The 15,134-nt window shown below is 39.5% G+C and overlaps 1 protein-coding gene across 1 annotated transcript; it reads right to left on the bottom strand.

Moving 5' to 3' along the window:
* Window positions 1-264: 264 nt before the first annotated feature.
* Window positions 265-14,751, bottom strand: LOC116318812 (hexokinase HKDC1-like). Its single transcript, XM_039611525.1, has 21 exons — window positions 14,550-14,751; window positions 13,136-13,298; window positions 12,851-13,008; window positions 12,630-12,752; window positions 12,399-12,494; window positions 12,122-12,221; window positions 11,254-11,437; window positions 8,719-8,874; window positions 8,406-8,639; window positions 6,663-6,804; window positions 6,402-6,558; window positions 6,066-6,214; window positions 5,742-5,861; window positions 4,022-4,117; window positions 3,780-3,879; window positions 3,524-3,636; window positions 3,248-3,414; window positions 2,877-3,032; window positions 2,682-2,769; window positions 902-1,047; window positions 265-757 (listed from the first exon to the last, which is right to left on the bottom strand). Exons 1-21 carry the CDS (start codon window positions 14,610-14,612, stop codon window positions 631-633), a joined length of 2,838 nt encoding a protein of 945 aa, XP_039467459.1. The 5' UTR covers window positions 14,613-14,751; the 3' UTR covers window positions 265-630.
* Window positions 14,752-15,134: the final 383 nt, after the last annotated feature.

Genomic DNA, 15,134 nt, shown 5'->3' with positions numbered 1-15,134 from the left:
CACCAAGCACTTCCTCATAGGATTGCTGGGATTTTCTCATTTTGGCATGTGACCACACAGCTGTGACTGACATTTTCACACAGCTAACTTGGTAACTTGATCACTGGAATGTGGCGGGTTTGGGTTTGAAGCATATATATTAAACCACAGTGGGTTGTCCTATGCCAGGTTTTCATTTCAGTTCAAATGAGAGTGTTGATTTATTGCAAACACAGATAACCGTGGATTAACACAGAAGGGCTTATCAAGTTAGAAATATTTTATTTTATGTTATTTGTGAGCAGTAAAGATAATAGAAGAAGTTTTCTTCAATTTAACTTAACTAACATGGATTAAGTTAACTAAGCTGAAGCAAACATAGTGTCAGAGTGTTGACTGACACACCCTTAATATAAAAGTCAATTAAAACCAATTACAGTTCTTTTAAAATTTATTACAAACAGTGATTTAATCACAGACAGCAATGCTTCCATCTTCCATCCACACAGTCTGACACTTTCTTAGGCCAATACAGAATTTTGGTAGTGCAAAAAAAACAAAAACAAAGAAACTGCAGTGCAACTAAATGAAAAAAAGTGAAAAAACATCTTCGGACATCTTTTTTTTTCCAGGTGTGTGAAGTCAACGATCTCACTTCTGCCTGGCCACAGCAGTAATCAGGGCAGCACCTTTCCCGCTGCCTTCCTCTGATGGCAAGAAGGTCACGTTACACTGAGGAGCCAAAACTCTGGTAGTCTCTTGAAGGATTCCAGAAAAACTAGAAACAAAAGAAAATGTTTTAACCAAGCTGTTTGAATAATTATGAAAGGTTAAAATGAAAGTACAGTACACACCTGACACACACCCAACACATCACTGCACCCAAAAACAAACAAACAATATTTTTATTAAATTAACTCACTGTGGGTGTAGTTTGTAGAGTGCACCATCAACCCCTACAGTGACGTTCAGATGGTCCAGTCCTCGGTTCTCTCTGATCTTATCTACCACGGCTGCCATGCCTGCCCCACACAGCTCTGCTGCTCGGCGCGATACCGCTCCACATACCTAAGCAACAATGGAAACCTTTATCAATATTGCAAGAGTTAACAGTCTGCTGGCGTCACAGTTTTCTCAGCCAGACAATGCGCAACACAAATAATATGAAGAATATTACCCAACCTTAAGGTAAGGTGGAAGCAGAGAGCATATTTCTTTGAACCACTTCCCAAACTTTATCTGACGATAACCTTATTTCTGTTACTGTAAAAAAAAATTAATAAAAGCTGTCCATAAGTCAAAATTTTGTGGAAATTTCAAGTTAGGTATCTCAAAATTTAGCTCAGAATTTCAAGATAATAAAGAAAATTTTGACTTATGGGCAGCAATTTTTTAATTAATTTATTTATTTAAATGGCAGAAAGCTTTTAGAGTAAAGGCAGATGAATTGAAGAATCTTTCCAACAGCACAACTGATTGTTTGTTAATTTAAACTTATTTTAATCTGGATATCTGGACTGCTTTTAACCATCAGTTATGGTTAGCAAGACTGTTTATGTTCATTAATTTCAACCAGGTATCCATACTCTTAGGAAACAGTTTCCAGCCTTTTTTCAAACATTTTAACTGTTAGCCAGACTTTTTCTGTGAAAACCCAGCAACCACTGGTTGTGAGTGAAAAATGATTATTCCCCGACTGGTTGCAAGAGAATTTTCAGACAAACATGAAAAATTACAGGTTATCATGGCTGTATGCTAGCAACTAAAAATCACAAGCAGGTTTTTGGTTCTTTGCAGCCTGTTTCACTCAGCGAGAGCCAGCAAAATGCAGAAATCACTGCCAAATAATCAGGGAATAAATACAGGACTTTTCCCTAGCAACTGGTGGCTGTATCTCATCTAGTATGGCAGAAAAATCTAGAGCATTATGTACATGATGTGATGTGAGAAAAATAGAATAAAATCATTCTATCCTCTCTCCATTAATATCTGGAGGGTTGGATCGATACCAGAAATAATAACATAACAATGCTACTTTTCAAGGACAATGTCTAGATTTTCCTCCAATTTCTCCCTGAAATTAGACTTTCTGATGTCCACAAACAAAGGTGTAACCAGTAACACTAGCAAAGATTTAGTTTAGTGTACCCAGAGTTTGTTTAGTCTTTCTGTTGTGCAAGATGGCTCACTAGCATGGCTTAATGAGAAAACTTAAATCAGGCATTCACAAAACTTTGGCTACTAAGTGCCCATTTAAGGACTCTACATGGTGTATAATTTAGGACCACACAAGAAAAATCCACATATCAACACTTTCAGTCGAGCTAAAAGCATTGAAATATGTTCTTTCAGTTTCTGTGCAGTTATTGGAGAATGGAGTTACTGGAGAAGACAGAAAATTTCCGGTGCATCTTTCTTTAAGATACCAACAGGCTAAATAAAAGTTAAGAGCCGTCTTTGGCCTCAGTATTCCACTTTGCAAAAAACCCTGTAAAACAGCCAAGATTATAACAAATTACACCTGTGCATTGTTTGCACTAGATCAAAATATCTGATGGAAGTAAGCGACGTGGTCCGAGTCAAAATACATACACAGCGGCTTAATTGTTAACATTTTTATACCTTGTCAAAGAGGAAAACATTGAATTTGTGATGCAGTCTGTAGGAGGTTACTGTGTGGCATGTTGCTTTCTATCTTGTACCTCTTTGACAATGATGCTGTCATCACAGGTACTGTCGAGCCCCAGGTGCTGGAGAATAGATCTGACTTGCAGTAGAGCCAAACGGTCACTGGAGGGAGACAACACAGTTACACAGCAGAAAATGCAATATTCATGTTAAATTATGAATACTTTAAAATCTATCAAAAAATAGCACATAGGCATCGTTTGTCCTACCTCTCTATTTGTGACAGATATTTAGTTTGGAATATTCCAGGTGTTTTTAAGGTTTCGGTGACGCGTCCTCTGAACAGCAAACCTCCTCTTGTTAGATCCAGTAATACCTCTCGGACAATTTCACCTAAATACATCCCACTGGTGAGCTTTTCAAACCTATAAACACAAATATAAACTTGTAAAATGTTGTGTGACCATCACAACTTGCTACAAGTTACTGAATAAATCTCAAAAACACCAAATAACTACTACACGAGACACATACAGTATGTGTCACAGTATGTTTAAAAAAAAAATTCTGTCATAAAACATCCAGTTTTACGTGTGTGCACCAAGCAGGTGTCATCATATATACATATATATGATGATACCTTTGTTTTCCAGGGTTTACTGAGTTGTGGTCCACCTCAGCATCAAAAGGTGTGATGATGTCATCCAGGGATCCATCATCACCCAGACCCCCCCACTCTGTGTTTATACACATCCTTGATGTCTCAGAAGTCTCCGCCTTCTTATCTCCTTTTGACCCATCATCCTGCTGAGAGAGGGAAACACACACACACACACACACACACACACAAAGTGTTTAATTATGTTTTAACAATGCGTTTTTAGCTCATTGGCACCCAACAAGCAAGTCCTTCCACCTTGTCCTCCACTGCTTCAGGTGTCTCCTCGTCTCCTTCTGTTTTCTGTTTCTTTTGTCTAATCTTCTCAATGTTCTTGAGTTCCTCCATGTAACAAGCATTTGACCCAGTTCCTGTAAAACAGACTCATATAGCTTATTTCCTTATTACGTCAAATATTATAATACTGTTCTTTGCATTTAAAATTCTTAAATGAACCATCATAACTATAAGCTTATTCTTAACTTAGCATTTCTTCACCCTTGAGGTCACGTACCTGCAATCAGTCCAACTTCACACTGAGGGTCTTCATAGGCACAGCTCATCATTGTCCCAACTGTGTCATTGACCACTGCTACTATGTCCAAGTCATACTCCTGTGTGCACACACCCACAAATGCACTGTATTGTTCCTGTTAGCCTAGACGTGTACCAATCTGATGTAACGTTTCTTCCCCTCATCTGTTTAAAACGTGGCCATCATTTTAAATCTTTACTCTGTTGTTTTTATTGACTCACGTTACGTCTTTTGATGGCCTCCCGTAGCAAGTTAACAACATCATGTCCTTCACAGTCTGTGGCCTTGAAGCCTTTGGTCCAGCTGACCAGGATACCCTACAGAACATCCAAAGGTTGAAAAGGTTACAAACTGCTACAGAAATAATAATGCTACTGCTTTAGGAGTCTGTTTACATTTTTATTTAACAGAACAGTTCTGTAAATAACATTCTGAGAACATCTAATGATCAAGTGCCAAAAACTGTAGTTCCACTAATGTCCACGTGAGGCTAGTTCCAAAGGGAGTCAGTCCCCTTGGATTCATATTTTAAAATGCCCAACTTTAGAGCAATAAAAGTCATGTTTCAAGTCTGGCACAACAAATAATTTTGGCGTCGATAGCCAGTTTTTCATTTTTTAAGACAGCTGCACTGGGAGGTGATTTTAAAAAGAAACAAAAAACATTTTTCTATCTGTGTGCTGGAGTTCTGGATGTTGTCGCTTTAATTAACAGATGACTCAGTGTCTATTATTTCAATGGCCTCACCTGTGCTTATTGGATTCACTGAATTGGACCTCTCATCTGTGTTTCTAAGTGTTCATCTCTTTTGGAGCATTTCTCATGGAACTATAGCCAGTGAGTACTATTTGTTTTTTTATTTGTAAAGCACATTTAAATACAGCTATATATGTATGTGTGTAATTACATTAAAATAGTCAAAGGTGGACACATGGACGATAAACAATAAGCAATAAACATAATGACGACAACAACTGGATGATCCTACAAATGTGGCACAGCAACTACAATGGCTTTTTGTTTGAGCCGTGACCTCGGGACATGTTAGAGATCTTTGCCCATAGATCTAAGAGACTTGGGAGCTGAATGTAACTGAATGAGTTGATGATGATGTCTGTGATGCCCCCCTTCATCCATCTGACAAGTAACGTGGCTTTCTGTGTGGTATGAGCTTGAACAACAAGTTTGTGCTTCAGTTTTCAGTTCTATCTGTCTCTCAGTTAGTCTGTCAGTGTTTTATCTTTATGCGTCCCTATACAGTTTACAGATGCAATCAAGCTATCTAGTGTTAACTGATAACAGGCCACCCTCTCATCCAAATATGATAACTTCTGGCTCCAAAAAACTAACATGTTGGTGGCTAAAATGTTGAGGCTTTAAAATGCAGATTCTAGAAACCAGTGAGTGATGTCAGATTTGCTACATCAATCTACAATCTGTGGCCTTTAACCTTTATGAGAGCAGCACTTTGAGGAAATCAGATACCAAATAATATACTCCACAGGACTTTGAACAACATCCAGCCTGGAAGGGAAACAACCATGTGAACCAGTGTGATTTTTAGACAGTTTAAAGCTACAATTTTCTTCTAATGAGCGATACTGTCTAAATATTGTGTACTTTTAACAGCACTATATGATGTTTTGTAATTATTTAGAACAGGTTCAAGGTGGTTTGGTTGTCTAATAAGAATTATTTCCATCCATTTGTCAATTTTCTTAACAGCTTATCCAACTGTATCTGAGGGCTGAAGCCAGTCCCAGCAGGGACACGGTGGGTTAAAGCAGGTTAAACTCGGACAGGTTGCCAGTCCCTCACAGGGCATACTATTTCTAATTTAATCACTTTGATACAAAGTCTAGCTTATTGTGTTTTACTACTTCATTGTAAAATAAGGTGCAGCCAGGTTTTCTGTGGCTGCAACAAACTATTTTGTCGTACCGTGTCAATGGCCGTCTGCTCACAGGGGAAAGAGAAGGTGAAGCCTGCTGGAAGATGTGCTTTCTTCATCCCCATGTAGTCCAGGAAGTCACTCACGTATTGTGCTAAATGATCAAACAGCTGGAGACAAACAGAGAGAAAAAAAAACCCAGACGGTGTGTTATATTTTCAGTACTGTTTTTCAAATGGAAGAATTAGACCCTACCTCGTTTAGACAACACTGTCAGCAGTGTACAACTTCTTATAATTAATTTAATTACTTAATGACTAAACCCAGTTTGATACTTTCTGTCAGGGTGCTGAGGGTATATGCATGTTTCTCACCTCTTCTCCTGTTCCCTGCATTATCTCCAGCGGCACGGTGTAGATTTTATGGTAAAGCCGTGTGTTGTTTTGAAGGCCTTTCTTGAATTTAACCAGCATAGCTCTGAAGTTGGTTCCTCCCAGATCCAAAGCAAGATATTTTCCATGCTCTGGTTAAAAAAAATAATAATTATGATCTTTTTTTATATTTTAGAAATACAAACTTTAAAAAAAAAGATTTTAGCAAAGAAGTTACATCTTTGCAAAAGCTAGAGGTGACGCTGAATGTATTAATTGTGTAGCTGCTGTTTGGGTTTAATTAAGAGGCCTGTAAGAACGTCAGCGTTTGTCTCTGACCTGTGCCATCAGGTGTATGGTAAACGTAAGAGGGCAGCATCTTAACTGCTGAGGGGCCTTTGTTCTTTAGCCCTGCCTCCAGCCCTGCTCTCATTGTGGCCTTGACCAACTGGAGCTGCTCTTGACTCAGTTTGAAGGGAGCCAGTGTCTCATCCACCTGCAAAACCAGAGATACTGTTTATCAGATATTTAAGCCTTTCTTTTTTATTTAACCTGTGAAGAATCACACAAACACAGGCATACAACTTGCAGCACTCTAACCTGTCTCTTCCGTGATGCCAAGCGTTGGGCGACTGCTGTTACCAAGGCAGCCCCTTTGCTGCTGCCGCTGTCCGAGAGGACGAATCGAACCTGGCACTCGGGAAGCAACCGGCGCACCACCTTATGGAGACGTTTAGGATACCTGGAATAGAAGTGACAGAAACATAAAATATTCAATATTTCATCAGGCTATTTTAGATGTTTCTTAAGAAGTATTTATATTACTGATCTGCAGCTCATCAGGTAAGAGAGGACATGATGCTGTTATCTCCAATCTCTTCATCAAGGCCCTGTTTGTTGTGTTGGGTTCACTGACTTTATCAGAGGTGATCAGGGCGTCACTATCATAGACATCATCCACTGGATTCCAAAGCTCTATTTTTTAAGCCTTGTCGGGAGTTTTTTCACTCACTGAAACTGGTGATTGGGATGCCGAGATGCTAAAACCATGACTGAGACCTCAGGTCAAAGAGCAAAGAAGCCAAGGCAGGTTTTCTATAGGCTTCTATACAGGCTGACTTCTTTTTATCCACTGCTGGCCATCAGAGAGATTAAGGCAATTCCACAGAACCAGAATAGTCCATCTTTTGTTTACAGCCTATAGTTTTGCTAGAGTTGAGGTCAAATAGTGCACATGGGGATTCTCATTGTGTGTGAGTAGTGAATGCAGTGCTGAGCTGTGGTACTGGGTGGTTGATGTTAGGTTAAACTCAAGTGTGACAAATTTACCCCAATCATTTTGTCACGGTTCTGGGTCAGTTTGGACCCAGTATTTTGAGTTTGTTATATTTTGGTTTACTTTTGCATTATGGATTGTTCCTTATGTTTCTCTGGCACTTTGTGTTTCAGTTATCTTGGTGTTTTGGATTTTCTCATTTTGTGGTGATGGTGGTGATGATGATTATTGTTATTGAGTTCCATGTTTCTGTTTATTGGTATTTAGATTTGTGTTCTCATGTTTTGTGTGGGTTTAGTTCCATGTGTCATTTTCTGTCTGTCTCTCAGTATCAGGTCTGCGTCTTGGTGTTGTGTTCTCATTTCCTGTTTTATTGTGAAGGTCCGCGTCTCATGTGAGTGTGTTCAGTTTTACCCCTGTCTCGTCTTGTTGATTATTCCCAGCTGTGTTCCCCACCTGTGTGTAATCTCCTTGTGTTTCTCTGTGTGTATTTAAGTCGCGTCTTCTGTGTTTGTAGTTGCTGGTCCGTCTGTGTATCCACCCTGCTTCATTCTGTGTGTTTCCCTGCCGTCAACCTTCTTTCCGTCTTCTGCTCGCTGTTATTCGTGTTCAGGTTTGTGCTCTTGTTCAGGCTCCGTAGTTTAGTTAACCCAGTATAGTTCAGTTCTCCGTTTGCTGTTTTGTCCATTTTTGTGTTTAATAAACCACCCTCTCACCTGTACAAGTGCCTGCGTTTGGATCCTCCTTTATTTTCCACACGGCTCCTCTCACTCGCCGTGACACATTTAACAGCTTATGTCTCTGGTCATTTATTTAATCCATTGCTTAACCCTAGTTTCTTCTCAAGGCTCTTTGTCAGTGAAGTTTAATTGATTTTGCTTCAAACTTTTATTTATTTTGGATTTTAAAAAAATATCAGAAACTTTTTACAGCAGCCATTAGTCATAGTTAGAAAGGAAGAGGACTGTTGATAGTACTGGCTCTTTTTGTGTTTTATCAGTTACATATTTATTAATCTCAATAGTTGTAAATTAATATGGGTTTGAGTGATTTCCACACTGACTTACTGCGGATGTGTCTTGTACACCGTTCCGTCCACTCCCACAGTGATCCTCAATGCCCTCAAATGCCGGTTTTGCTTGATTCGGGTTAAGATGGCAGCCAGCCCTGCGGCCACCAGATTGGAGGACCTGAAGGACACGATGGTGCTGACGTGTTGAACAGCAATGCAGTCATCTTGTGATGGGTTCAAACCAAGCTCCACGAGAATATCTCTGGTGTTCTTCAGACCATTTTTGTACCTGAGACAAATGAATATCTATGGCATCATGCTGATTTTGGACAGACACCATGTGACCCAGAGAGATAAAGACAACTTACTCCTCCATGGCTGCCACGTGTGCTGTGGTTATCTTCCCTTTGGTCATCAGGGCATCAGACACGAGTCCATCAAACAGCTGTCCCAGTTTAGTCATCTTTAATACAACCAGCCTCACTAGTTCACCCAGATACATCCCACTGACCATCTTCTCAAAGCTACAATAGACCAGAAAAGGATCAAAGGTTTATACAGAGTTCTACAGTACTGAGCAAACATCTTAAGCCACCTATTTCTGAAAGCTCTTCAGAGTTTTTCTTTAGACATTGGTTGCTTTTTCACTTTTTAGTCCCGTCCTTGTAGCAGACACTTTTTCAATTAATGGTTTTTTTTTTTCAGTTTGATAAACCAATACTGGCCAATGAATTGTTCAAGCATTAAAAAGACACCTAACTTAAGGGATGAACCAGCGCTTTGTAACCAATTTTATATTGAGCTGTTTGTTAGCCTGTCACAAAAAACACATCGTTTGTTCCCATTTCATTAGTTGAATTTATGAAAAATCCCCAAAATACCACAGTTTGACAAGCATAAAATGGTAATATTGAACCAAGAAGCTGAGGCCCAAACAGCTAGAACTGAAAAGCTGGCATGTCTCACTATGATGTGCAGTGTGTCCTTAAGAAAACTGTGGAAACTGGACAAGTGGAGGACAAAAAAAGCATCAGTGCTAAATCTACATCAGAAGAACATTATCCAAGAGTCACATATGGCAAAATACACAAAAACTGGAGTGAAATTTAGTGGCAACAGGGTTTATGGAGTGAGTAATCCAAATCTGAAAGTTTTGGTTTAATTGTGAAGATGTACGGAGATGATCAGAAGAGAGGTACAACAGTGTGTGTCTATAGCCATCTGTAAAACACGGTGGTGTCTGTCATTGTTTGGGATTGCATTTCAGCAAGTGGCGTTGAGGATTATGAATACAGAAAAATATCATCAGATCAGATTTTTGACACCACACAATACCATCTGGAAAAATTCTGATTGGCATCTGTCTGACTATCAGCATGATAATGATCCCAAACACACTCCCAGTTGGAACAGTATCAGTCATGGACTGGCCTCCTCAGAACCTAGACCTTAACATTATTGAAGCAGTGTGTGATCTTCTTGGCAGAACAAAAGGCAGCCAACATCCAAAGAAAAGTTTTGAAAGTCCTTCAAGAAGCCTGGAGAACTATTCCTTACTCCAGTGGTTCCCAAACTTTTTTTGCCAGGCCCCCCTTTTTTACAAGAAAAATGTTCGCGCCCCCCCCCCCGCACAAACACATCCTCCAAACACACACACCCATATTTTGTTTACAAACTCCATTGCGGTTTATTTCACACCTCAAACATTTAGTAAACAATTAAGCAAATACAAGTAAACGGCAATAAATTACAGGTAGTAATAAAATACACTACTAACTCTTTTACGCTGCGTCCACACCTACACGGGTATTTTTGAAAACTCAGCTGTTTCTATGCGTTTGGGCCTTTCGTCAACACGTAAACGGTGTTGCGATTCACCGAAAACGGAGATTATTTAAAACTCCTTTTTTGCGTTTACGTGTGGACGAGGATTACAGAGTTCGTCACGCAGCGTCAAAGGTATGTGCCTCTTTTCACGTCACGCTGTGCGCCACGTTATTGTTTACATGAGATGAATTGCAGAATGGCAGATAGAGACAAAATACTGTTGCTGTTAATCTGACTATCTGCAGGTTTTACATGCTTACATATACACACGCAGTTACTGTCCCTCCATTTAGAAAGGCAGAGGCGTCACGGTGTAATTATTTTACGTGTAGTTGTTTTTCTGTCTAATAATATTCAACATTGCTGTCAATACATTTTTCAAAAAATGCCTCTCTGTGCAAAATGGGTTTAAACACATAAACAGCTGTGGGATGCTGTTTGTCCGTGATTTGAACCGGGGAACAAATTACGGCAGGATCAGCCTGATATTATTTGTATCCCGCTGTAACTTTACTGCATAAAGAGCTAACATGTCCAAAATGTCAGGAGTAGTTAGTTATTACAAGAAGTGTTTGTGAACTAAAAATCAAGAATGTGGGATACTGTTTGTCCGTGATTTGGAGAGCCCAGCGCGTGCTCCCGACGCAGGGAAACTAATTTTGCAGGGGAGACCTACCTTGGCACTTGTGCAGGTGAAGCCAAAGGGAAGATATGCTTCACCATATTTTCTAGTCTTTGGCTTGGAAGGAAGTTGGTTTGGAAACATATTTGGCGATGCTTCATCTCCTGCTTTGCGTTTATGTGGGAGCTCCGTCAAAAACCTGTCCACAGTGTCCAAGCGCTCTTTTTTTTTTTTTTTTCATACAGCGCCCCCCCTGCAATGGCTCTGCGCCCCCCCTAGGGGGCGGGCCCCACACTTTGGGAACCTCTGCCTTACTCTAAGAAATTACAAGAAAACTTCCCTAAGAAAGTTGCACCTATTTCAAATTTATCCTTGAAAAACATAAATAAATGAAAGATGTCTTAATGGACAGTCTATTTTATATAAAAAGAAAAGACAAAGCTGCTTTCCTTACATTTGTTTTCCAGGATTGATAGAGGTTGCATCAACATCCTGGTCAAACTCTGTTATGTAATCATTCAGGGCCCCATCGTCCCCAAAGCCTCCCCACTCAGTGTTCACACACATCCTGCCCTCGTCTCCCTCCACCAGGTCAACATGACGCAGCTCCTCCATGTAACACACGTTGGTGCCTGTGCCTGTAAGCACCCAAACACACAGGATACATAGACTTACTCCATTAAGATTATTACAATAAACGGGATACGTTAATGGCTCTATATGTCTACACTTCACACTGCTATCTAATTCAATATCCACACATGCACAGCACACCAGCAGAGGGAGCAAGATGACTATGGGTAAGTGTGCTTTCTCTTCTTTTGCAAAATATTGTTTCCACTTGTTTGCACAAAAAACATGAATAAGAATTGATCTAAAAATATTTAAACATGTGTTTTGCAAAAATTAAAATACAAAGTTTGGAGTAGATTTGCAGAATCAGAGTTATTAATGCCTTCTACATTTACAGTCAGCGCTATTTCCTGTCACTAATATGCAGTTATCTATGATTAGATAATATCTATTAGCTATGTTTAGATAATTATGCATCAATCTTAAGAGCCCCAAAAGCTCACTAGATAAAAAAGAAACCAGAATAAACCCCAATTTATAGTACAGAATTTTAGTTTCACATTTTTTGTAGTTTTAATGCAGAACATTTGCTTTGTTTTACTGAACACTGGATAACTTTATGCTTATTCAAATGAACTATAAAAGAAGTTTGGAGTGATGGCTACTCATGTACATGTCACACTCATACAAAACAATAGTTTCTGTAAAAGGACACAAGAGACTAGTTTGAATTATGTGAATCTACTTACCAATGATGAGTCCTACATCGCAGTACTGATCATCAAAACCACAGGTCATCATTGTCGCCACAGTATCATTAACCATCGCTAACACTTCTATGTCCATTCCCTGCAGAGGGAGTTATTAAAGAGATAAACCAGGTTATACTGTTCAGTTTACATAGTGGGTATCAGATGGGTTGAACTCTTTATTTTTCCACTTCATCTTACGTTATATTTCTCGTCATGTCTCGGTTTCTGCAGATAGTTTATGGGTAAATTATGGAAGCAAACACTGGCAACCCACCCCAGTTCTGTCAATAGCCTCTCTGAGAGCCTGGACCACATCTTTCCCCTGAAGGCCTCGAGCCCGGCAGTTCTTACTCCAGCTCAACAGTAATCCCTGCAAGAGGAAAGAAGGGGTTCGAAGGATTATGGGATCTAAATCTAAAAAGACAGACAGATGTCAGCACGTGGAGTATAACACACTACAGGTACAGCTCATGAAAACCGGATGTCTGGATGTAGAGAGTCATACCTTATCCAAGCGGGTCTGTTCGCAGGGGAAAGAAAAAGTGAATGCCAGAGGATGTTTCTTCTCCAGACTGATGTTCTTTACATGAAGAAAGTCCTTCAGAGATTTTGACACATGGTCAAATAACTACAAAGACAAAGGCAATGACGAGGGAAAAGTTCAAATCTCTTCTTCTTGCTTGTTGAGTTCTCCTCAAATCTAATTTCAGATCTTTTTATTCTTACCTCTGGTGCTCTCCCATTGAGCAGCTCCTTTGATATAGGGTAGATCTTCTCCTCCATCTCCACTCCTCCCTTCCTGACCCCCATCCCCTCTCTCACCTTAACCTGGAGCACCTTAAACTTGGAGCCTCCAAGATCCAGTGCCAGAAACTGTCCCTTCTCTGCAAGAGTGATTGAAAGAGAAGGAAGATCTTTAATCTCTTGCTTTTACTTCTAAACAATGGCAGTCTTCTTTTTTTAAAGATCTGCTCAGCAGCCCTAATAAAATAAACCATTAACATGAGTAACCTGAGCCATCAGGAGTGGAGCGGACATGTGTCGGCAGCATTTTTACAGCTGCGGCGGCCGAACTTTCAGCTGAGAGCCCCTTCTTCATTTCAGCCTGGAAACGAGCTGAGATATCAATTAACTGGTCGTCATGGAGGCGCATTGCATGCAGAAACCTGTCGACCTGAAAAAGAAAGAGACACAGAAGACACAGAGTGCAAAACAAAGTGAGATGTACCGCTGTATTTTCACCGACAGGACTTGAATGAGAAGGGATGAAAGAGAGAAAAATTTATATTTCTCTCTCTCATTTGTATTTTGTGGACTTTCTTATTAGGTGTCAGACTACTTTTGCTTCTCTCATTCAGTTAGTTTTCTTTTTATGTCCTCTGTTACTGTTACATGCCTCATCACAGTTTTAGAATATTACATATCAAAATTCACCAGAATTGATCTGAACATCTGATCAACAGAGAAAAAGTTTGAAAAAAAACAACTTTTTTCTTGTATTTCAGATATGAAGGATTTTTTCATTTATCTGTGATGTCTTTTCACATATGTTTTGAATTTTGGGTTTATTAATGTGAATTTGAAACTCACTGATTGCTTGAACCAGAAAACTGCAAGTGATAGGTTGAGCAAAAATATTTCAAGTGATTTTGTGGTAACAGTAACTCAACATGCCAAACTGTCTCTGTAAATGAGTTAGGAAGTAGTATAAAACAAAAAAGCTGAAGATCATCAGCCACACCCCGTGTGCTGTATTCACAGCTGAACCGTCGCCGTGGAGCATGTGCTCATAGGACAACACCCTGAGGTTTTATGATATAAGAGCCAGAGTGTGAGTGTAGCGTGAGCGAGTACAGTGTGATTGCAGGAGTGTCCATACTTTGTCCCGGGTGAGAATGTGCGATCCAACGTGGGCTAAGAGGAGCAGCGACGCTGCCAGGGAAAGTTGTTAATGATTGTTCAGATAAAGATAAATGGTGACGCAGTGACTAATGATCCCACATTTCACCTTGATCATTTATATTACTGTACTGACTTCTGCCATGTTTCGTTGACTTAATTTTAGTCACGTGCATTTCTGCAAATCCTCAAAGCAATCATCAGAGATTTGTCCTTCTTTTAATCACTTTCTCTTTCTGGATAAATCCTGATAGAACTGCCTAAGAAGTAAATCAAGAAACTACACATTAGAACAGTAAGTTTATCATTGGTGGCAAATATATCTTTGATGATAAATGTGGCGAGTAGAGTTGCATATAAAAGATGATTTCCAATTAAGAGCATAAATCCAGTGCATTAGCAGCTTACACATTAATAATTGAGAAGACTTAAATAAATGTAGAGCTTCAAACCCCCTCATTACAAGGGGTGTATTAATTATATGCACTGTTTGAAACAGTGTTGTGTTTGTGTGTGTAGCACTCACCTTCTTTGTGGGGTCCTCCTGGAGTTTGGAGAAAAAGAAGGAAATGAGATGAACAGCTAACATCTTCACTGATAAGAACCACCACAAAAAGTCTTCCAGCTATTCTTTGATACTGTCAGCGTGCGTGACAGGCTTCGCTGAAATAAGAAAAATGTGTTTTCCCCCGATCCTTTCCACTCTGCTAGGTGTTATTTTTTTTACATTTGTGCTCTCATTGTCTCTTACTGAGTCCACTGAGCAGATACCAGCCTCTGCACTAATTCAATGATTAACAGCAAGCACAACCCCCTTTCTACAATCATTTCCTTTAATGTGTCAGATACAGTCTTGCTTAGTGTTTTCGTCATAGTGGCTCGAGTGACTTTTCCTAAACTTTGGACCGAAGATTTTAGGAAACTCTAAAATATTTGAAATCCAAAGTTACTGATCAAAGTTATTGAAAACGACGACCTTTTATTTTCCTGCGATGCACTGTAAGTGATGTACCTTGGCCTCATTAGACAAATTTGTAAGACAAATTAATAATGCAAAAAAATAATAAATATAATATTATGGATCAAACTGCATGTATGCACTGTATATTTT

This window comes from Oreochromis aureus, linkage group 1, assembly GCF_013358895.1.
Source record: "Oreochromis aureus strain Israel breed Guangdong linkage group 1, ZZ_aureus, whole genome shotgun sequence".
Lineage (NCBI taxonomy): Eukaryota > Metazoa > Chordata > Actinopteri > Cichliformes > Cichlidae > Oreochromis > Oreochromis aureus.
The sequence above is the reverse complement of the archived record's forward strand: the minus strand, read 5'-3'. Positions and strand labels throughout refer to the sequence as shown.